General features: G+C 42.3%; 1 protein-coding gene across 2 annotated transcripts in view; it reads left to right on the forward strand.

Moving 5' to 3' along the window:
* The window catches only part of ASPSCR1 (ASPSCR1 tether for SLC2A4, UBX domain containing), a 48,821-nt gene that overhangs the window by 16,322 nt on the left and 10,983 nt on the right, over window positions 1-21,516 (forward strand). For both annotated transcript variants that reach the window (XR_005826073.1, XM_040582296.1), the window contains 5 exons: window positions 6,215-6,354; window positions 8,812-8,893; window positions 9,773-9,839; window positions 10,758-10,820; window positions 11,134-11,186. Coding sequence is in view for 1 of the 2 variants with exons in the window: in XM_040582296.1 (XP_040438230.1) it covers window positions 6,215-6,354; window positions 8,812-8,893; window positions 9,773-9,839; window positions 10,758-10,820; window positions 11,134-11,186 (405 nt within the window). In the remaining variant the exon portion in view is untranslated. The remainder of the gene's footprint in view (window positions 1-6,214; window positions 6,355-8,811; window positions 8,894-9,772; window positions 9,840-10,757; window positions 10,821-11,133; window positions 11,187-21,516) is intronic.

The following is a 21,516-nucleotide window of genomic DNA, read 5'->3' on the forward strand; positions in this document are numbered from 1 at the left end:
ACTTCTCTCCCAGATCAAACAGAAGGTATAAGCTTGGTAGAGCTTTACATATGGAAAGGGATAACTTTGCTAGCTTGTTGTAGGATTGTCATAGGAGCAGAAGCAGTCTTAATAGGTTTGTTGCAACTTGATCTTATGGCTTCCAAGATCTGAGAAGACTGTCAGAATTTTTAACTCTTAGGTTATAAGGTATGCTCGGATTTCTTATCTTAGCCTTTCTGTGGAATGTGGAACTCCATAGTAGAGCTATTGTAAAAGCAGTGTCCCATGCTAGTGGTAGTTGACATCTGCTTCCTCAGAGTTCCTTCTGCCTGTGCCCACTCTGATTTGCAGTTTAACTCTTTTGGTGGCATGGGTGGTAGAATGCATGGGGTATAGATCAAGGAAAGCAGTTTTTCAGCTACAGTTGCATCTTCCTTGCCAAGAGTTTGATATTTGAAAAAAAACCAACCAACCACCCCAAAACAAAACAGGTCTGGACCTCTTCCTTTCAGTATAGTCCCATCCCTTCTGTGAGTCTTAATTTTCTTAGTATTGCAGATGAAGCAGAAACCGTCCATCCTTTTTCTTCTGTTATTTCTGCTTGCATATAGAAGTATTTTCTGTCTTGCTCTTAAAATATCCTGCTTCTTAAAGAAAGTCTACCTCTCTCTAACCCTTTTCCCAGAAAGACAAATTGAACATCTGTCACGATTGTTGACGTTTCTGAAGTCAGACTGTATTGGTTAAAATTAAAAATGCTTTAGCCCGTGTAGAGATACCAGAACTGATGGCTCAAGAGTGCTGTGACACCATCATAAGATGGCCTGTGAATGATGGTAAATATACTTTGTGTATGGAAAGAAAAGATCAGAGCTCCCCTTCATTGCTTCCCACTCTTTAGTACCTCCTGAAGTTGGGGTTTTGTGTTTATCACTGGTTCTGATCTAGCTGTGTAGTAGAAAGAAAGGATGCCTGATGAGATTCAAAGGGAGCTCAATTCAGGAGGAATTTAGCAAGACTATGGGTATGCTTCCACATTGATGTAGAGGTTCTGTCTTGGTTGACTTCTTTGTGGTTGCAGTCCGTTCTTGATGAGTTTCTGAATTGTTTAGGAGCAGAAGCCAGACCCTGGAAGGACTCTGGAGCAGTTGCAAACATAGCAGAAAGAGACCTTGCCAACCCAGTGGTGAATATTTTGTTATATTATAAACATGTTTGGGTCCATGTAATCAGTGTTATTTAACCTTTTGGAACAGACCCTGAGCATGGAGAACTAAACAGTAAGCTTGGTGATTTGTCCAGCCTAACGTGTTGTATCAATCACACTCTCACCTATGAGGATTTGGAATAGGAGGAGTTTTCAATTTGGTTTGAAAAAGAAGGAAGGAAGCAAGTGTGAGGGCTTGTGGTGGTATTCTTCACCAGTCCTGTTTGCACTTCTCCGTGTGCTGGCTGGAGAGACAGAACTGGTTTTATCATTTTATTGGCTACAGCTTAATGTGAAGCTGTGCTGTTGGGCACAGAGCTGAGCAGTGGTGGTCTGGGGACTCTTATGGTGCGGCATCTTTCTCAGAATTGCAGTCCAGTTCAAACCACTCAGAGGCACTTCTGGAGCCAGCCTCCCTTCCAGTTTGAGAGCAGCTTTGGAAGCAGCTGCAGATTTCGTTGTGGGGGGGTCAGCCCTTGTGTTAAACAGCATGTGATTTTGACGGCTGCTTTCAAGCCCTTTGATCTCTGGTGCTTTTGCTGCTGATTGATTACATTTTGTTCCCTCCTCCATTCCTGCCATCCTCCGCTCTCCTTGCTCTCAGCAGCAACAGCAGAGCAGGGCTAGCCACATGGCATCTGCTTTTTGTCCCTTTTCAGTCCTGAGGAAAAAACCCAAAACAAAACAAATTATTTTTAAACATCAAAGGTCCATTTTTGTAAAAGAATCTTCCCATTAATGCTTTGCCTGTGTGTGGTTTTTGAAGCTGAAGAGAGGCTGGATAAAATCTGTGCCGGCGTCCCTTCGTTTCTTGGGCTAAAGATGGCTTACAGACAGCTGCATGCTGACTTTGATGTCAGAACATTAATTATTAGAAGGTAACTTTACACCAGATTCCCCATGAGATTAGAGCTCCCTGAGGTGGTGGGGAGGAGGTGGGTCTCCAGGCAGAGCTCGCTGCTGTGGAAAGCACCATAGCCACTACTTCACTTAAAATGAAATAAAAGTTTTCCTCAGCTTACCTGCATGTTGAGGTCTGGGGTGGTGACCACGGAGTGAACTGCATTCTTCCTGACACCTGGCTTTATCACATAGACTGCAGTTACGTAGCTGCCTAGTAGACACTGCTGTGAATAGATGGCTTCAGCCTGGTGGTGAAAAGTGCCTAACATCTCAGTTTTGGTAGCAGAAGTAGCGACTTTGAAGAATGAAGGGGACAAACCATAGTGCAGCATCTTTGACTCCTGAAAGGTATCGCTGACAGAAATATGACAGCAAAATGCACAGCTTGCTTTCCTTCAGACTTAGGTAATGGAAGGTAGAAACTGCCATATGGTGGCCATTTATTATTACAGGAGATAGTTACCTTTTGTCACAATTGCAGAAAATACTAGACGTGTGGTGCTCTGGGAAGTGAGTTGGTATACCTGGTAGCCTCCTTTTGGTAAATTGCCGTGGAAGGGTAGTTTTTGCATTCTGTCTGTGCTTTGGGATTGTTGGTGACACATTAAAATAAGGCTGTATTGAGAGTACTCCGATTGAGAGATGCCCGATTGGAATGTCTAAGTGAGCAAATGGTAATGGATGAAGAAAGAGGAACAGGATGATTGCTGGTCTCTGGGGGAAGAGAGAATTGGTAGAGCAACCAGAATGGATACTTTTTTCTCTCTGAAGGGTGTTTCTTATGTCTGTAAGTAGGCAAGATGTATGGTTGATTCCATGGGGTTTTAAACACATGGCAGCAGAGGTATTATGATATTGTTATGATGTGGCAGTCTTTGCATCCTCAGAGGCAAAATGCTGGATGTCTTTTGGTTGCTAAACAGTGCATAGTAGACACATTGTGCTGCCCTTCTCTTATATCAGACCTTGTTGTGCAATTCAGGAATTGAGTTGCAGAGACTCTGAAAAACAAGTCTAAACCACCTGAATTATGTTTCACAAAAGCTTGCTCATTACGGCTCTCTCCAGAGTTCTCACTCTGTTGGTGGGAGTTAGTTGAAAATGTAATATTACGGAATTCTTATTCTAATTGTGTATTTTTGCAGTCTTGTTAGACATACATACATCTGCTCCTTCTTCTGTGTGGAAAAGTGTGTTTCTTCCTGTTAAGTAGTAGCTAAGTAATGTGTCTTAGTTTGTAAGTTAAAATACTCAGCATTCAGTGTCGGTTGGGGAAACAGGTAAAATTATAGATTCAGGAGCTAAAAGGTAGCTGTGTGTCTGTAGGGGGCCAGTACAGGTATGCTGCAGAGAATTAAATGGGGACATCTTGACTGGATGTAAGCTGGAGGTCAAGAATAAGGCATTTATGTCTGGGAAGTAGTGAATTTTGTATTGCATCATGTAGGTGGCTCTGGTAGGCTGGGGAACAGCTTTAGAGGGGAAGTTCCTGACTGCCCATTTGCAGTACTTTGTTGGTAATGGAGACCCATTTTTTTGAACGAAGATGTCAGGAAAACAATGCTTGAACAACAGTTCTAACGTACAACAGTCTGGAGCAGAGAGGTGAAAACTAAGGACTGGAATATATGTCTGCTTTCTGCTGTCTCATGATTTCTGACGTCTTGGCTGAAGTCTTTTGCTACTAGCACAGTTTGGGCACTGACGGTTGCTTTCCCTGTGCAATCCAGCTACTGTTAGGATTAGCTGAAGTGCTTGCTTGAGCCAATACAAAACATTGAGTTTAGGATTTGCTAATGCAGACATTGGAATTCTCTCCATTGTATCCCAGCACCCTTTACAACGTGCCATAGGGTATGCCTGCTCATTCTTCTTGGTTTTGGGTGTTGGATTTTTTTTTTTTTTGGAAGAAGTCTATATTCAGTATGTGTGTGTTTAGAATGAAATGAAATGCAATCCTGTTCAAGGAAATGGAAGTATACCTGGTTATTGGGAGGCCTGATTAATTCTCCTGTAGTCTCTGACATCAGTCTGACCTTATCAGTCCAGCTGCGGGCACCAGTTTGGACCACTGTGCAACAGACCCTTTCCCAGAGGGTGGCTCTGCACACTCAGGATCACTCCTGCAGTGCTAGGCATTCCTCCCCCTGTGCCCCAGGAAAGCTGCAATCAGGCTCCTTCACCCGCTAGTTAGAGCTGACCCTGCTCAACTTTCTAAAAGTAGCCAAGGGTCCCACCCACACAACCTCGCTCTTTTAATTTCCCAAATTACCCTTTAGTGCCCACAAGCAGAGTGAACATTGCCTTGTAATTTGTGTTGTCGCTTTTGACAATTGAGGCAGACTGCTGTTCCCAAGGGGCCTGTGCCTGGGGGAAGGGAGAAGGGATGGAACAGATGAAGGGGAGGACATTTGGGCATTAATTAGGATCAGAAAGAATATATGAGGGAATAAGGGGAGAAGAAATGGGCATCAGGTTTGTTCACAGAGCCTAGAGCTGTGTTAGGCTGACAGCAGACTAAAGGAATACTGCATTATCAAAGTTTCTGTTCTCATGGGGCTCTTCAGCCATGGACTGCTTCCCCCCACCCCTGGCATCTCCTGTAGCCTGCAGTACACAGTTCTGTTGTTTTCAGGCTTTGTGCGTTTAAACATTTCTGTGAGTTAAGAAGTTTGAATTGTTCAAGAGCCAATAGGTGTAACTGCCTCTTGTGCATTTGACTCTAGTGGTGGTTTATATTCACATACTGATACAGCTGCTGCTTTTGATGTGAGGGAAGATAGCCAGTATCTTTTTCTAAATTGGGAGGGATACATAATGTCATCCTCCCTTCAGACACAGCAAATGCTGTTTGTCTAATAGGCTGGGGGGGTTGGGGGTTTTGGTGTTGGTTTGTTAGGTTTTGGTTTTTTGTTTTTTAATAACTGCAACCAGAGTTGTGGACCAGGACACAATTGTGCTGGAAGGTTTGCCGTCATGAGACCCAGCTCCCAGTTTTGGGCTCTGGAGGCAGGGGGAGCAGAGCGGCCAGGCTGCCTGTGCCCAGCCGTGCAGGTGAGAGGAGTGTGTTGGCTGTTTGAGGTCTGTGTGCTGCTTGAACGGCCTATCCTCAGCATCTGGGGTGGAGGGAAAGTTGCAAATAAATGTATTAAGTACCTTTATAGCAGCTAAAAGGCATACAGTGAACTGCTTCCCTCACTTCTGTCTGCTTTGCCTGCAACTAAGGCTGATTTCAGTGCTCCGTACTTTGTGAGTGCAAAACAAGAGTTTTTCACTGTCTAAGGGAGCTTTCTGCACACCAGAAGCCAGGTTAAAAATTTGAAATGCGTACAATGAAACCCTGCAGTGGCTCAGTTCAGAGAACTCAACAGGTCAGAAACTACCATACCAAAACAGGATTGCTCTCTAGAGTAAGAAGAAATGGAGAGAGCCCTGGTTGGGAACTAGTGCCGTTTGTTCTGTGACAAGCAAATGTGGAGCAAAGAGAACAGAAGATACGGTATGAGCCAGGAGTGCATGGCAGCTGAAGAACTTAAAAGGGCAGTTTATAGTCTGTAGTATGAAGAACAGCACCTGTGTAAGTTGTATGCTGCCTGTGGAATGGTAAGGAAGTGGTTACATACCTAGAGAGGTTTGGAGCAGAGCAGAGAGAGGTAGGTTATGGTCTTGGGATAGGAGTAATTTCTGAGTACTTGTAACAAGCTCGTAACAGCTATGTTACTAGCTATGAAATATGGCTCATCTGCAAAGTATCATTGAATTGTAAGTGACAAGATTCCACAGGCACTGCCTGGAAAGGAGTTCTCTCTCCTTAAGTTAGATAACTGCTGAGGTTATCATCCTGGGCTTCCTATACAGCTATATGGACAGTGGAGAGCAGCTCATCTGACAATGTGGATTCCTACTGCTTGTTGGGAGGAATTGTGTCCCAAGCTTTTTCAGCTTAAAAGAATGACAACACTGACAACCTCTATATCATTACTCTGATCTTAGTGACATGAATTTCACACTAGTGATTGCATTCCAGTTTGCAGATACTGTCCTTTTACTTTTTTCAGGAACTTTATAGCATAAGCAAAGCAATGCATGTAAAATTAACCAAAGCTTATTTTTATGCCAAAGCTTGTAGAACGAGAACCACTTGTATGTCACCTAGACCTCCTAGAACCGCTTCCTGCTGACCCAGAAGAGCTTCCTGATGAGTTTTTTGAAGTCACAGTGGATGATGTACGGAAACGTTTGGCACAGCTGCAGAATGAGAGGCAAGTTCCCTTTTTGCTGGCAGCTGAGATTGCTCCCTATCCTTTTGTGGAGCACAGTGACACTATGCACTAGCTGGCTGTGATCTCTGGATTGTAGATATGTTACTGGGTGTGGAATTAATGATTGGCACTGGAAATCTCTACCCTTTGTACCATTTGAGTTCAGGGGCTATATCCTGTTTCTGTGACAGAACCTATGTTTTTGCGTGAGTGGGTTGAGCATTTGTGCATGGGATAATGGTTTCATTTGGACGTTGAAAATTTCATCACGAAGTGTCTGTGATGCCTGTGTGGTGGTAAGTTTATCTGAGACCCTCAAGCTAGTCAGAGGTGGGCTCTCACTGAAAAAGGATTAAGAGAAAGTTTCCTTCCCACGTTCTGCATTTCAGGGAGTTATTCAAAACCACTTAACACCCCACCTCTTTCTCTTTCTTTCCTTGTCCTCTCTTCTGAAAGAGAAGCCACAGCCTTTGTGTTAGATCTGCTCTTATTTGCTAGAGGCCCAAAGTAAGCAGTGAGCTCTTGCTACCTGTTTTGATCTGATTTCATGTTAACTATTAGGAATTAAATGGATGCAATTTGTAACTTGTGATGGACAAATATATGAATGCAATTTGCCAGCTTCATAAGAGTAACTCCCAGTGACTTCAATAGTATCCAGCAGCATTTTCAGCCAGTAGGAAACACCTTGTATTTTAAGTAACAGGATTAACCTTCTATTAGACCTCATCAGAAAAGGCCAACTTGGAAATATTTTCCGAATGGAAATAAAGCAAAATCCAGCTTAGCCACAAATCAAGACATGATTTCATTGGAACACACACAAAGAGGGGAAGAAGTATAGGAAGCTGGAGTAACTGTGCGTCTCACTGTTCAAGTAGCTTGCTGTCAAATTAATGTTTCTACTGTACTCTTATGCCAGTTCTGAACTAAAAATTCAGGTAGCCTCCCTATCACGGCAGCGTTTTGCTGTCTTGTATGTTCCTTGAAACTATCATGAAATTAAATTCCTTTAAGTGGATTGTAACATTTCTTTAAACATTACAAGCATTCTTGGAGACTGTGGAACAGCCTACTTTACACTGTAACCAAGCCAGAGTTGAACCATTTACTTAAAGCTGATTTTTCACCCCCCACCCCCCCCACAGGCCACTGAAATCCACATGAGTACACAGATTGGCCTGAAAATTGCTCTGCTGCTTGTGGGTCTGGAGTATTTAGTGGTACAAATGTAGGATCATTTGGTTGGGGGTTACTGGAATACAGCCCCCTCACAAGAAGACCTAATTTCCAAATTTGCTGATGCTTGTTATCCTTTTTCCCCTCACAGCCAGGGATAAAAATAAAGGCAAGTTTCACTTGAAACTGATACCAGTTGGCTTCTGATCTCAGCTGGTGAATCTTACCAAAAACTAGCTGCATACAATGCAATATTTTAGATGCAATTAAAATTTAATTCTGACTTCATGAAGAGCTGAGAATTGGTATCAATCAGCAGTTGGTACACAAAGAAGGAATGGAGCGGGTTAGTTTTGTGTGTTTGCTTTTCAGAATGAATTGGCACTTCCACAGCATCTTGGAATGTGATGTAACCAGCTGACAGTTCTGGGTACAGTTGGTGAATAAGCCTGTAGTGGTTTCATTCACCAGCTGCTCCTGAGACACCTTGATGATTCTTAAAAATAGAAAGAGATCCTTCAAAGTATAAGCATAAGAGATTAACTTGCAAATAGTTGTGCAGAATTACATGATCAAATTTTTCACCAGAAATCTAGCCTGGTACGTCTGTTTTTCAAAATTAAGTGCAAACAAGGAAAAGGGACTAAAGCTGAACATGGGATCTTTTGGATCTCAGCTTATTTGTTTGCTTGCAGAAAAACATATATGTAACTGTTTTCTTGAATTTTTCATCATAAATGCAGGTAGATTATTTTTTTTTTTTGCATCCACTACTCCTTTTAAAACACCAGTCTACAGTGCCCGTTCTTGAATGATCTGAAACATAAAATTTTTGTTTTGTTTCCCTGTTGCTAATTAATACCCATTAATTTCTTGTGGCAGCATTGTTTTTCAGCTTCAGTAACTCTTCTCTCTCTCTGGAGTAATCATGTCCAAATTTAATATCTGTTTTATTGGATTAATAAGTCCATCTCTTCTTGAGTAGTCTAAACAAACATCCCCCTGCTCTTCTTAGTATCTTTTCTAGCATCTGCTATAGTGAGCTTATTTTTAAACTTGTACAAGAAGAGTAATTTTATACAGTATTATTACTGATACTCAATAGTTCTGTATATGAGATTTTAGCGTAGGAACCACAGGAGGTGGGGAAAATGCTGTGATGGATACTTTGAACAATTGAACGGTTCCCATCAGCCCCTCTTGGACTTTTTGTTTTCTTAATAAAATAAAAACTTAAAATTACAGAAGTGACAGCTTGTCTTCTTCCCGTGTATCTAGGAAACGCCTGGAAGAAGCTTCACTGATGACAAAATCTTTGAGGGAGGCTCAGCTGAAGGAAAAATTAGAGCGTTACTCAAAGGTAACCTTTGTTCTTTTTCCAGTCCTTCTGGCTAGCCCAGACTTGGGGGTTGAGTAACTTCGGGAATCAGTTGTGGTCCACAGGGTCTTGAGCTACGGAAGACTTACCAAATTCCTGTCCCTGTTAATTGTTTGTGGGACTTGCATAACAGCTGTACCATGTAAAATCAGCTGTCCTGTAATGATATGGTTGAGTGGCAGGCAATATGGTTCCTCCTGTTCTGTTCCAGATGTTTCAAAACCCTTATGTTGTGCACACATTGGTCTGTATGACTGACCTTTCCTATCTGCCTCTCCTCTGTAGACTCTTACATTTTGATAGTATCTCATTACAATTTAAATGATAAGGTGTTACAGTTTGGAGATCTTGCTTTGTAAATACGATTATAATGCAGTTTTTGTCTTTGGTGACTTGGGGGCAGGGAGCAGGGAAAGTTCCCAGGTTAAGTGCTTTCTGACCAGTGCTGGAAATAGAATGGTATGAGTTGCTTCTGACATATGGCAGAAGGATTGCTGCTGCTGTGGACACTTCAGGGTGCTGATACACTGTCTGTACCTGTCCATGGGTGACTTTCTGCTTTGCTTGTGTATCACTTAGCACAGGGAGCTCCTCCTCTCTCAGTAAGTGCTGCTGCATTGTGCATCAGGCTATTTCTATAAGATAACTCTCTTACAGCCTTTGAAAGCCAGAGAGCCCGTGTTTTCTGAGGAGCTGCACAGTAATTGTTAGCCAGTGTGCTATTCTACTCCTGTAGAGTTAATACCTCAGATCTTCCCATTTGAAAAAAACCCACCAAACTTGCTCACAAATCCTGAGCCAAGGACAGGTGTTACAGAACAGTCATAAACAATTGACCTAATGTACTTTGCTTTGACTTAGGTGGTGTTGAGAGTCCATTTTCCAGACCGTCATGTTCTACAGGGGTTCTTCTGTCCTACAGAAACTGGTAAGAGCATCCTCTGCCTCAGTCTGCTTAGCTGCAGCTGACCTCTCTCATCATCAGTTAGTTGCATGACAGAAGAGAGGGCTCTGGACAGATCTTTCTTCTGTCCAAGGAAGTAATACTGCTCTGAAAAAGCAGCAGTAGCTAGTTACACTGTCTTTGTAGGGCCCCTGAATGGGACGAGTAAAGAATCTGGGGTAATTAACTTAGTTAAGGGGAGTTTATTTCCAGGACTACTTGACAGAAACTGGCAGGCTCCTTGATGGCAAAATAATTGTACTCGGGAAACTGTCCCATTAGATATCCTATTGTTTGTGTCCAAATGGCATGTTACTGAGACAAGTTTGAACACTTCTATGTTAATGCTTAAAAAGGCTTGGGGAAAACCCCCCACCCCCACCCTCCCCGATCCAAAACAAAACCAGGAAGAAGGAAAAGAAGCTTTACCTACTGTAATAAGAATAACAGGGGATGAACCTTTCTGCCTTTGTCAGTTCACAAAAGGCGGTCAGACCATGTGCCAAGTAGCCCTTACTCTTGTTAATGGAGATCCTGTTACTCTCGGCTGCCTGTGATGGTTACCCACACAAGTTTTTTGATACTTTTGTATGGAACAAGAACTAATGACTGGTTACCAGATCTCACCTGGCTGGTCTCTGCAAATCTTGCAGCTGCTATTGGATTTCCTAGAAAGAACTTCACTGGCATCCTTAGATGTTGCTAAGGGACCACCAGCATGTCTAAGTGGTTTTTGTTTGTTTGGGTTTTCTTCAAGATATTTGTAATAGTAACAGTGTTCTTTTGAGGAAAAGACAGCCTACAGACATTGTAGAGAGCAGTTCTGCTGTTACAAGTTAGCCTTTTCCCCGTTGTCTGGAGAAACAAATGTAATTCAGCAAACCTTTCTCCTTTTTTTCACAGTTGGCATCTTGAGAGACTTTGTAAGAAGCCACCTTGCAGATACAGACCTGCCATTTTACTTGTGTGAGTGTGCTGTTGGTAATATTTGGCCTTACTTTACAAAGCTGATTCCTAGCTGTGGTGCGTATGGGATCTTGTGATGCCACGAGGTATGTATGACCTGGGGAGGAATTCCTTCCCTAAATACAGCCTCGGAGCACAGAGAAGGTGTAACCTGCTCGTTCAGCCACATTATGTTTCTACCTAGTAAGAAGCCTGTGTGTGGGCAGTGTGAATGTGTCACTCCTTTAAAGAGCAGTAATCCCTCACATACCTGCTGTATTTATTGTTTTGGTTGCTGGGTGGTCCTGTTTTGTAACTTGTTTTTTAACTTCAGTTATTGCACCTCCCAGAATCATCTTGAACGATGAAAGTTTGACGCTCTTTGAGGTAAGGACTCATATGTGCTCTGTGATTCTGACTTGCTGCTCCCCTTCACCTTCTTAAAAGAAGCTGTGTAATGTTGTGATCCCTGTAGGCTTCTGCTTAGCCAAGACTAATGGAACCAGGTGTTTTGGAGCACAAGCTCTTCACCAGAAGAGGTCCACCTTGTGCAACAATATGCACTGGCATATTGTGGCAGGGTTGGGGGGTTCACATTGTTTCATGCATACACTCAGTGCCTTACAAAATCTGAACTGTATTTCACCTTGAAACATTATTACAGGCGCTGAACTAATGTGAGTTTATTACATGTCTAGTTGGACTAGTATAGTAAGAGATGTGAGACGGGGTTTGGACAAGTAACTGCTTTCAAGTTCTACAGCAGGACCTAGAGGCCATATTAGACAAAAATCTGACCTTTTTGATAATCACTATATGAGAATTTATTTTAAGCCAGCTTGTGCATTGAGGAGTATGTACTCCTTGTGTGTAACTTTTCTCAAAGGCTGAAATTTAGTTTTTCAGATCTGGATTCCTGGAGATTTTTTACAAATGTCAGATAAGGTGGTCTTGAAGTCTCTGGCCAGAGGCTCTTGGCTGTGTAAATCACACACGTGTTAAGAGACTGATTGAGTGATTTTGCCAGTGTCTTTGCCCCAGACTCACCCTCTTCAAAATGTGCTGTTATTCAGAACTTCATGGATGTTTTTGGAATGATGCACTGAAATCATTTGAAGGGTAAAGGGTCAAGCAGACTGTAGTGAGAGTTTTTGCTTGATGCCCTCAAGGGAGCAGAAGGGCTGTGGCAGGGAGAGGGATAGAGAAAGGGACTTTTCAGGCAGCACAGTGAATTAGGTAGGGATTAGCATGCCTCTGAAGTTGTTTGTAATGGAGCTTTCCAAATTCCACAACTTCCTGATCAGGCCATGTGGAAGAGATTCACGTGCAGCTGCTTTTAAACTATTGAATGTTCAGGGAAGCAAAGTGTGGATCTCTGTATTCACAGTGGGAAGTCTTTCCCCCTGCTAAGAATTCTTTGTTGAAATTTGAAGTTTTGGGAGCGGTTTTGTTGATGTTGGAGTTCCTTGTGTTGTCACCATGCCTGTGACAGGTTTAGCTTCCTAGGAAGTCCTGTGCCTCTTGGGGATCACGGCCCTGTTTGATTCTGTGGTTCAGGGGTTGCTGTGCAGTAGCTCTTGGCCTCCACTCACCTTCACAGCCTGAGGACTGCTCTGTTTCTGTCAGCCTTCCTACTCCCTACTTGACCATGGCCTCTGTTTGCATGTGTGGTGTGTGTGGCTGTGCATCTCCCATTGGCAGGAATGGAACAGTGTATGTGTTGGTAAGACATGATGTCATTGTGGGTGGGGAGAATGATTTTTATTTTCAAAGCCATTTTGTATATTTCAATTAATAATGAAAACACCAGTGGAAAGCACTTTGTGTCTTTGAGCTGGGAGATTTTTGCTGTTTGGGCATGAAGGTTATTCTCCCAGCTTCCTCTGACTGCCATCTCACCCATGTCTGCCATGCAAAACACTGTCTGAAGGCACACACGGTAACCATGATGGGAAATGCAAGGGACAAATCCTGTCTTTAGATTTCTGAGAAATCCCATGAAGGGGAAACTGGCTATGGTTGCACTGCTAGTGATATATGTGGAAAACATTCAGAGGAACAGCAGATAATAAAAAATGTTCTGCACTTGTTAGCAGTTCTGAGGCAAGGGAAGCAGCCTGTGTGACTAGCACAGAGTGGTCTGGCATGGCATGTGTATGCTACTCTCAGCCTTCCTCTGTCTTGGGGGGGGTTGTTTGTTTTTCCTCCTGTCCCCCCCCCACCCCCCCCCCCCCCCCCCCCCTTTTTTTTTTTCCTCCTAAGCTGTCGTGTCTGAGCACATCCCTCACCTAGAGTTCCTTTATACACATTTTCTAACATGCTTTTTGAAAAGCTTTTTTCATCATTCCAAAGCATGGTGTCTCTGTAGCTCTTGCCAACAGAGGTCCCCTGCATAAAATGGGTGGTTTTCTGTCTTCTAAGATTTGGCTGAGATGTGTTCTCATATTTCCTGTCTCAGCCTTCAGACTTGTCCCTACAAAATGTCCTGATTTCTTTAGAGTGTCTCTGTGGGAAGTGATATTCTCCCTCACCCCATATGCCACATCTTCCTCTAGAATCTCATGGACTTCCAAATTTTGGCACTACTTAATTTTTTTTTAAGATGGGCACTTTTTTTTGTTTTGTTAATTACACCCTAGGTGCTGGAGACTCAAAATCTGCCTCTGTAATGAACCTTTGTCCTATTTTCCATTCATTTTCTATTGGATATTTTGTGACTTCTTTGAATTCCAGGTACTTACCTTTCTGACACTGCTTTCTTCCATTGTTTTCTGCCACTGTTGAAAAATACCCTGTCCGCTCGTGTGCCTGTCCTTACCACCTTAAAATCTCCTGTGACCATTCTTTTCTTCTTTTTCCGTTAGGTTCTAAATCCTTTGCATACCATGCTATTTCCACAAAGAAAAGGAGGTTTCTCTGCCTTTTCAGTGGACTTGAATGCAGCACTCTTTTTGCTGACCTACATCTGCTTCCTATTGATCTGACCTCTGATGCTGTCCTGGTCTCCACTGTTAGCTTTGGTTTATCTTCTAAATAAAGTTCAAAATCCTTTGCTTACTTGTATTTGCCCCTTGTTGCCTACCCCCTGCCTGCCCCACAATACTGTTCTTCTATTTTATCTTTCTCATCATACATCTAATATTTCTCTGGATGTCTCCTGGGACATAAGTTGTTCAGTGAGACACCACAGAAATAAACAACATCTCCCTGTCTTTGAATCAGAAACTTTATGGCAGGAATTTTAATTTGGTGTGTTAAAGTCTTTGTTCTGTACCTGGCACCATTGCTTGTGCTTGTTACACATGTGGCAATTTCCCAGTTTCCTAGTTGTGACATTTACTGTGGAATTCATTCCTCACGGCAGCAACCTGAAACATAAAAATGTATTAAATTAGTGCTCTGTAAAGACTTCGAGGTGCCTTACAGCCTGGTGTTTTAGACTCCTTCAGAAACCACAACTTGATGAAGAACCTGGTCAATTTTTGTGTTGAACATCTTCAATTTGTAGTGGCTTCCCTGAGATTGAAGTGCTTGCTGTGTCACAGAGCAAAGGTGCAAAGCCTTGACATTAGTATTAAACTGTGACTGTTCAGGATATGGTGCTCAAAAGCTGGGAATTCTCCTGCAAACTGGCTGTTCTAAGGAATCACTTTTCTCATTTCTCACTTCCTCTGTGTCAATACAAAACCACAACAACATCCAATTAAGATTAAGGGTGGCAATTCCATACCTGATTTAAGAATTCTTTTTTAAATGCATGTAATCAGTGTCATCTAATTAAACTGTAATTTGAAAGTGATTGTGTTGAGAATTTGGGCATAAGTAAATAAAAATGGATTTTTTTTAAGGATAATCTTAAGTATACAGAATCACTACAATTATTTGCCAAATGTGGAAAGCAAGTAAAATCTCATGCTTGAAGTATTTTTAGGGACTGTAAAATGACATTATGATGAGATTATTAATCACATTGCTTAACAGTTGCATGACTTGGCATTTTCTTCTTAACCAGTGTTCAGCGTAGGTAAATGTGGTGATGTGTGTGCAAAGAAAAAGAATTTGAACTTCATATGTATCTCAGTGAGCTCTTGGGTTGATTGTCACTGCTCTGAAGCAAAGTCTTAAGGTGATGAAATCATCAGCTCATTACTGAATTGTAGTCAAACCCAAAATGACCTCCTTTCCATCCTGCAAAGTTTTCAGAATGAAATGGATAATGAAACAAAGAACATCACTGTGACATTTTACGAAACCAGGGTTTGCTCACATCATGAATAATGTGTGCAGATCTGGTCTCTCACCTTAAAAAGGAACTGATAAAGGTGCAGAATAGGGTAATAAGGCTCATCAGAGATCTGGAATGGTTCCTGCATAAAGAAAGGCAAGTAGGCTAGGGCTTGTCAGCCTGCAAAAGGCATTGACTGGAAAAGAAAGAACGTATCAAAGAAAAGCTGGAAGGGGTTGATTTCTTAGTCTCTCCAGTACAAGAGAGGGGCATCAAGTGAGGCAAGCGGGAACTAGAATAGATGGAAGTAGGTAGCTGTTCGTGCAACAGAAAACTGAAGTATGGAGTTCCTTATCACAGGGTGCTATATACTGAAAGTATATACTGGTTCAAGAGAAATTTGGACGAGTTCAAGGAAAATATCTACTTGAGAGACTTTCTAAATTTACAGAAACCATGTCAGGAAGCTTTTGAACTGAAAATCATTGCTACCTCATAGTATTAGGGGAAAATATCACCTATAAGCAAAGAGCAAGGATGCTTTTCTCTGTGCATCTGCTCACTGTTAAAAACGGGATACTGGCTGGGCTGAATGGGCTTTTGGTCCACGTACAATTGTTCTCATGTCCTTGTGTCTTGCTGGAAGTGGACTGACCAGGCTAACTTGGCAGTGTACTGGACCCAACAACAATTCCTATACGGACTCAACTACCCTATAGTTTGAATGATAATGGACTAATACACATGAAATGGTACACAAAAATTTCATGTGTAGCAGAGGGTTTGAACTGGTGTATATGACTTGTTTCTTTGAATATCCTGGAATAATTAAGCTTTTGTGACTTTACTGCCTGTTACATGTTTAAGTTTTTGGGCTTTTTTCAGCTTTATGATTTCATTAGTAGAACTATTTTATATATAATTGTTCTAATCTTAAGGAGGAAAAAAAATACAGGCTGTATGAGCCTCAGAGTTCTGGAGAAAACAGCTGATAAGATCAGTGGAATTAGTTAGATTTTCCTTTGCTATGTGACATCCTGTGTAGCATTTCACATGCATGGAAAAAAAGATGCGAAGTATGAGATGTTGTGTTCTTCTATACTGTGCAAGTGGTGACACATATAGGCAATGGAAAATGAGTATGTGAAACAATAAGGGCACTGCAAACTCCTCCTAACCAGGTGTCTTGCAGAAGCTTTTTTTTTTGTGTACTAATTTTTGTTCTTTCTTGAGACATTTCTGCTGAAAACCTTAAGGTAGATGTTCTTTTAAAGGAACTTAATCTGAGTAATTTAGATAGTGGGTGCATAGCTGCTGGTTACAGCTGAGTCAGCTGAAGAGACTGCTGCCTCAGTTGTTCTCACATCTGTCACCTGGGCTGCTATCTATTCCATTCTACATGGCTTGGATAAACAAAAACATTTTAAATAACGGGCATTTGCAGGCGCAGGTGCCTTCACTGAAGTGGATTAGAGTTTCATAACATGCAAATTGAAGTGGTTGGTAATATCTTGTAATGGGTGGTAGTGATGGGCTGAAGAAAATAACCTTTCAGGGATGTAGTTTGAGCTGGAAGGGCAGCATCGTGAAAGTAAAGGTTTTGTTCACATGTTGTGCACACTGTACAACAGTTTGCTGATGCAGTTATGCCAATGGACCCAAGCAAACTCTTTTTGGAGGAGACCTTGCTGAAGGTCATGGTGAATTTATAAAGAACTCACTTTTGAGTTTTGTATTTTTTTCTCTTCTGCAGCTGAGTATATAAACTTTACAAAGTTTATACTTGTAGTATACTTGTAGCCTGTCCTCATAGCCCATCTATGGGGATAAGCTCAGATGGTTGGAAGTGTGTATGCAGCTATAGATATTTAACCTTACAGATTTTTTTGCTGTACGTGTGGTGTGACATTCCCAAATGCTATTGTTTTCAAAAGTTTATTCCCAGAATTAAGGAAATCCATCCAATTCATCACAGCTGACTTGCAAAAGTGAGTTGATGGTGAAAGAACCAAAGCATTTTTTTAATCCATTGTTTTTTGTATTTTTTAAAATACGTATTTTTAATCAAATTATATTCCGGGAGTCTTTAGCCTTGGCTGCAGGGCCCTAGGGCACTGGAAATGAGTGCATGATTTTACCCAAATGCTTGAGGTTAACAACACTAATGAGGTGAGCAGAGTAGAGGTTTAGCAATAAGGGAAGACATGTGTCACTGGATTGGCAAGAAACAGCAGGGAAAATGCTTTGTTTGAGGAGCAAAGAGATTCAGGGTGAAGTGTAAGATGGAAGAAGGCTGCAAGGTGCTGAGGTGACTTGGAAGGATAAAGCGGGGTGAAGAGAGAGAGCAGAAAGAAATGTGTGCCTGGACAAGGTTGTGTTCCACTGTTTGTTTAAAGTCTTAGATTTGTGGGGTAGTGGCTTCTGTGCTGCCAGGAATGTGTGCTGGGGGAAGGGCACACCAGCATGTGCATTGAAGCCTTTGATGCAGCTGGGTGTAAAATGGCTATTATGTAAAAAGAGCTTGCAGATTGCAAGAGCTCTGTTTAATGCCAGTGGCTGTGTAGCCTGGCGCCCTTCAGCCCTTTTAGGTCGTGGTCTGTTTTGGCAGGAATGATTCTGTGTGTTTATAAACATTTTATTTGGATGAAGCATCAAACAGGAAAAAACGAATTCCTGCCGAGAACTTGTCATACCATTCTGGTTACCCGTACTGCTTGTCCGAGACCACAGTGCTCTAACTTACTAGGATGGTGCCTTACCCCAGTTTAGGTCGGCTGATTCTGGGTGAAGCTTCGCTCCCCATTACCAGTGTAAATCCTTTTTCATCTTTAATTTTTGCCTTGAGTCAGTGAAGGCCCCATGCCATCGCGTCTCCTGCTTGGCTAGGCTTCGCCTTCTGGTGCTGCAGATCTGAGTGCTTGGCAGTGGCTGAAGGGGGCTTTCTTCTCTGGGAAGACATGGGTGCGGAAGTTGCCTTGGCTTTCGTGCCCCTGGCAACTGTGTTATTGTTGGATGCCCTTTTTGTAGGCAGCTGTTACTAATAGGGCTGCTTTGCCTGAGCCTCAGTACAAATGTCGCTGGCCCAGACCAGAGTAAGAGAGGTGGTATTTCTGATATCGGGCCAGGTGGGGCAGCGCTGGGGACAGGACTTGCTCACCGCTTCTCACTTGCTCTCTAGCATCGCCTTCCAAACTATAAAATCTTCCATCTGGGAATAAGCCCAGGTGGGTCAGTATCTGTGCTCACTGCTGAGCTGGGGATGCATAGCTGGCTCTGGTGCGTGGTCCCACAGTGGCTGGGGTCAGGCTCTGTATGGGTGGGTTAGGTGAAGACTTTGCCCCTTTCAGGCATCATGTGGTCTGTGGAAGGGAATCCTTTTGTACCCTAGACAGAGTTGCCCTTCTGTTCCCATTATCTGGAAGGAAAGAGATGAAAAGACAGCTGCTCTGTAAAGAGAGGAGGCATATGGTTAAGGTATTTCATAAAACGTGTGGCTTTCGGGCTGGTGGAAGAGGAGCTTTTTTGCTAAGGTGACCTTCCACTACTCAGCATCTCCATAGTGTGAGAGCTTGTTCTGGAATAATGTTGTGTTTTGGTACATAGGATGCAAATGTGAATGAAGTGCAGTGGAGTGTGAGGTTCTTCTGGACATCGTAGGGAAAAGGGAGCATGGGTAAAATAATAGAGCAGCTAATTTCTCAAGCTTTTCTGAGGTTTGGTGGTTTTGTTGGGTGGGTTTTATTTTTTTTTTTGGAGGACATGTGAAAGGTTGAGGAGGGAGGTTACCTTTATTAGTAGTACAGCTCTTCAAGGTTGTCAGGTTATATTATGTAACTACCAAAATTCACAGCTTTTGCGCCAGGTGCTCTGTGTCATTAGTATTAGCAATAGCCTCCTGGAATGCTTTGCACCTGAGTGGTTCCCTTGCAAAGATGCCTGCATGTAACTTGACACTTGATTTTAATGGGATATTTCTTAGATGACTAGAAGCCTGTGTTTCTGTTCAAAACAGGTCTTCTAAAACAGGTACCACCATTTTGTACACTGTTCTGGATTTTTCAACATTAACTTTCATATTATCAGGCTGTTCACTCTTTCATGCACATCTTACCTGAGCAGAAGATAACATAGAGGTAGACTGTAGGCACTTTGTAGAACGCCTCTGGAGTGTTGTGTTCATTATTCAGGAATAAAGTGACTTTCAGAGGAAGCAAAGGCAATCATAAGGAAGATTGAACTGAAATCTAATTATATCAGTGATAACTGTGAGTTATAATTGAAATTGTATGGGCCTTAGAATTCCTAACTTTCAAACATGAGATTTTTTTCCAATTACCCTGTTCTGTAAATGCTTTTCCGTTTTTTAATGTGTTTTGTACTCCTTTTGCTCTCAGGGGCGTTTCACATTTTTGTCCCCCAAATATGGTACTTAAACTCTTGAGAAACAGAAAATGAGAAATAGTTAAGAAAACTGAAGAGTAAAGGAGTAGAGGTTGCCTCATGGTTTCTGCATGGTGCAGTCCTGGTTTTCTAGGTTACCTCATAACTTCCGTAAATACGTGAGGCTGTCATGTCTAAACCTAAGTGGACTGTTGTTATTACTTTTAAGTAAGACTGTGGCAGAGAAGCATCCAATTGTTTATTCCCTTCAGTTTATTCACGGGCTACTTAACTGCCTTCTGTTTTCTCCTTTTCTTTGAGAAATGCCCTGGTACATAAGGAGTTTTAGCAGCATCCTCCAAGGATATGGGAGTTCTCTTGATGAACTTCAAAGGTATTTTCTAGAAACTTACAGTCTTTGCAGAGACTGTCAGAGGCAAAGCCTATTTGAGGTCAGGCACAGTGCTTTGGATGTTGACCACTGCCAGCCTGGATCCTTTAGGAACTTATTGTCATGGAGACAGCACGATTTCTGATGGTATCACAACCCCACCCTCTGCTAGCATAGAGGGTAGAGTTGCTTCTCCTGTGATATGGCTGGGAGTTGGTTATTTGCGATTGCTTGTCCAGTGTCAGACAGGAATCACAGAATTGTTCTTAGCTTTCCAGGTCTTAAGTTAGGAGAAGGCTATCCTCCACTCTGTAGGCTGCCTTGGTGCTGTCTATAAGAAAAAGTGGATAGTGTCTGAGGCAGTAATGTGATCACATTTGAGCATTCAAATATTTATAAATGACTGAAACTTGTGCTGAAGCCAATAACAGGAGTCACTGCAGATGGTGGAGTACCATATTATCAACACTTGTGCTCTCCACCCTCTCAATCAATTCAAGCTGATAAGATTGGAACCACAGTCATTAAATTTGTTTGCTTACAATGAAGGGAAAACCTTTACGTTGCAATCAAAAACAGGAAAAAAGACAAATATTGTCAACTCGCTTGCCAAGATACTTGGGCTGAAGGAACTGTCTGAAGTGAATTCTCTCAAAATATGTGTGTATTTACAGTATAGTGAGCACAGAGATTGGCAGCGATGTGGAGTTTTTGGAACCCATAAAGACTTCAAGGCATTGCTTTGATTTTTTTTTTGTTATTGCTGTTTTTGCTGGCTTGCTTATCCTCATGTCCCTTGAAGTGTTTTATAATGTTGTGCTCTCCAGAACTGATCAGCTGCAGGCTTCCCTGTTGTAGCACTTGGCTTTGGGTTCCTTGTAGCTCTAGTTGCTTGTTTGTGTTTTTCTAGGCTAGCTGAGCTGTTCAGAGTTGCTTCTTTGCTTCTTTCTCCTCCCAGAAACAGGCACTTGTTTAGTGCATATCTGGGGTGTGTTAGTGGAAAAAAATTATTGATTGCTGAGTTAATGCTAGGAAAGAGTTAGCAGGAAGTAAGAATACCAGCCAGTGGAAAAGTCAAGGCAGAAAAGAGGGCAGAAGGCCATCATCTGTCTTCAGAGGAGCTAGAGGAATCCACAGGCTTCCACATAAATATTTAGATCTTCTAATTAGATCTTAGAGTGCACTGAGTGTTTTCTCTGGCGTATACTGTGGGGCAGAAATCCAGAGGAGCTGTTTGTTCCTTTCTTTGCCTTTGGTTCTGTTTCCATATCCTATTTGTTAATGCCAGTTTGGGCAATACATCTGGCACGCTTGTTCAGCAAAGGCAGCTACGAATTGAGCAGTGTGAAGCCTTTTCTGCTTTTGGCAAGAGTCTGAATGCAATTTCAGGAAAAATTACTTCATCAGAGTCAGTCCGTCGGAGGTATTTCCAGTGGCAAGCCTTGTGGTTATTCCACTCACTAGCAAAGAAAATTGTAATTAATAGTGAAATTCATCCAGCCCAGAGGATGGCATTCTCCTTTCCTGTATGAAGGCTTAGCCCTTTAGTTAGCCATTCAGGATTTTCTCATTTGGCTAGACTTTGGTAGCAATCTTACCTCCTGTTTGTCTTGCGGGGTCTGTTAACTGTGCTTGCAGAGTCTGTCCGTACTTGCTTCTCTTGCTGACTTCGAGTAAGGCTAGGTGCTTCAGATGAGCGCCTGCCTTGTGTGACTGGGTTT

The sequence above is a fragment of the Falco naumanni genome, chromosome 1 (assembly GCF_017639655.2).
Source record: "Falco naumanni isolate bFalNau1 chromosome 1, bFalNau1.pat, whole genome shotgun sequence".
In the NCBI taxonomy this organism is placed as follows: Eukaryota; Metazoa; Chordata; class Aves; order Falconiformes; family Falconidae; genus Falco; species Falco naumanni.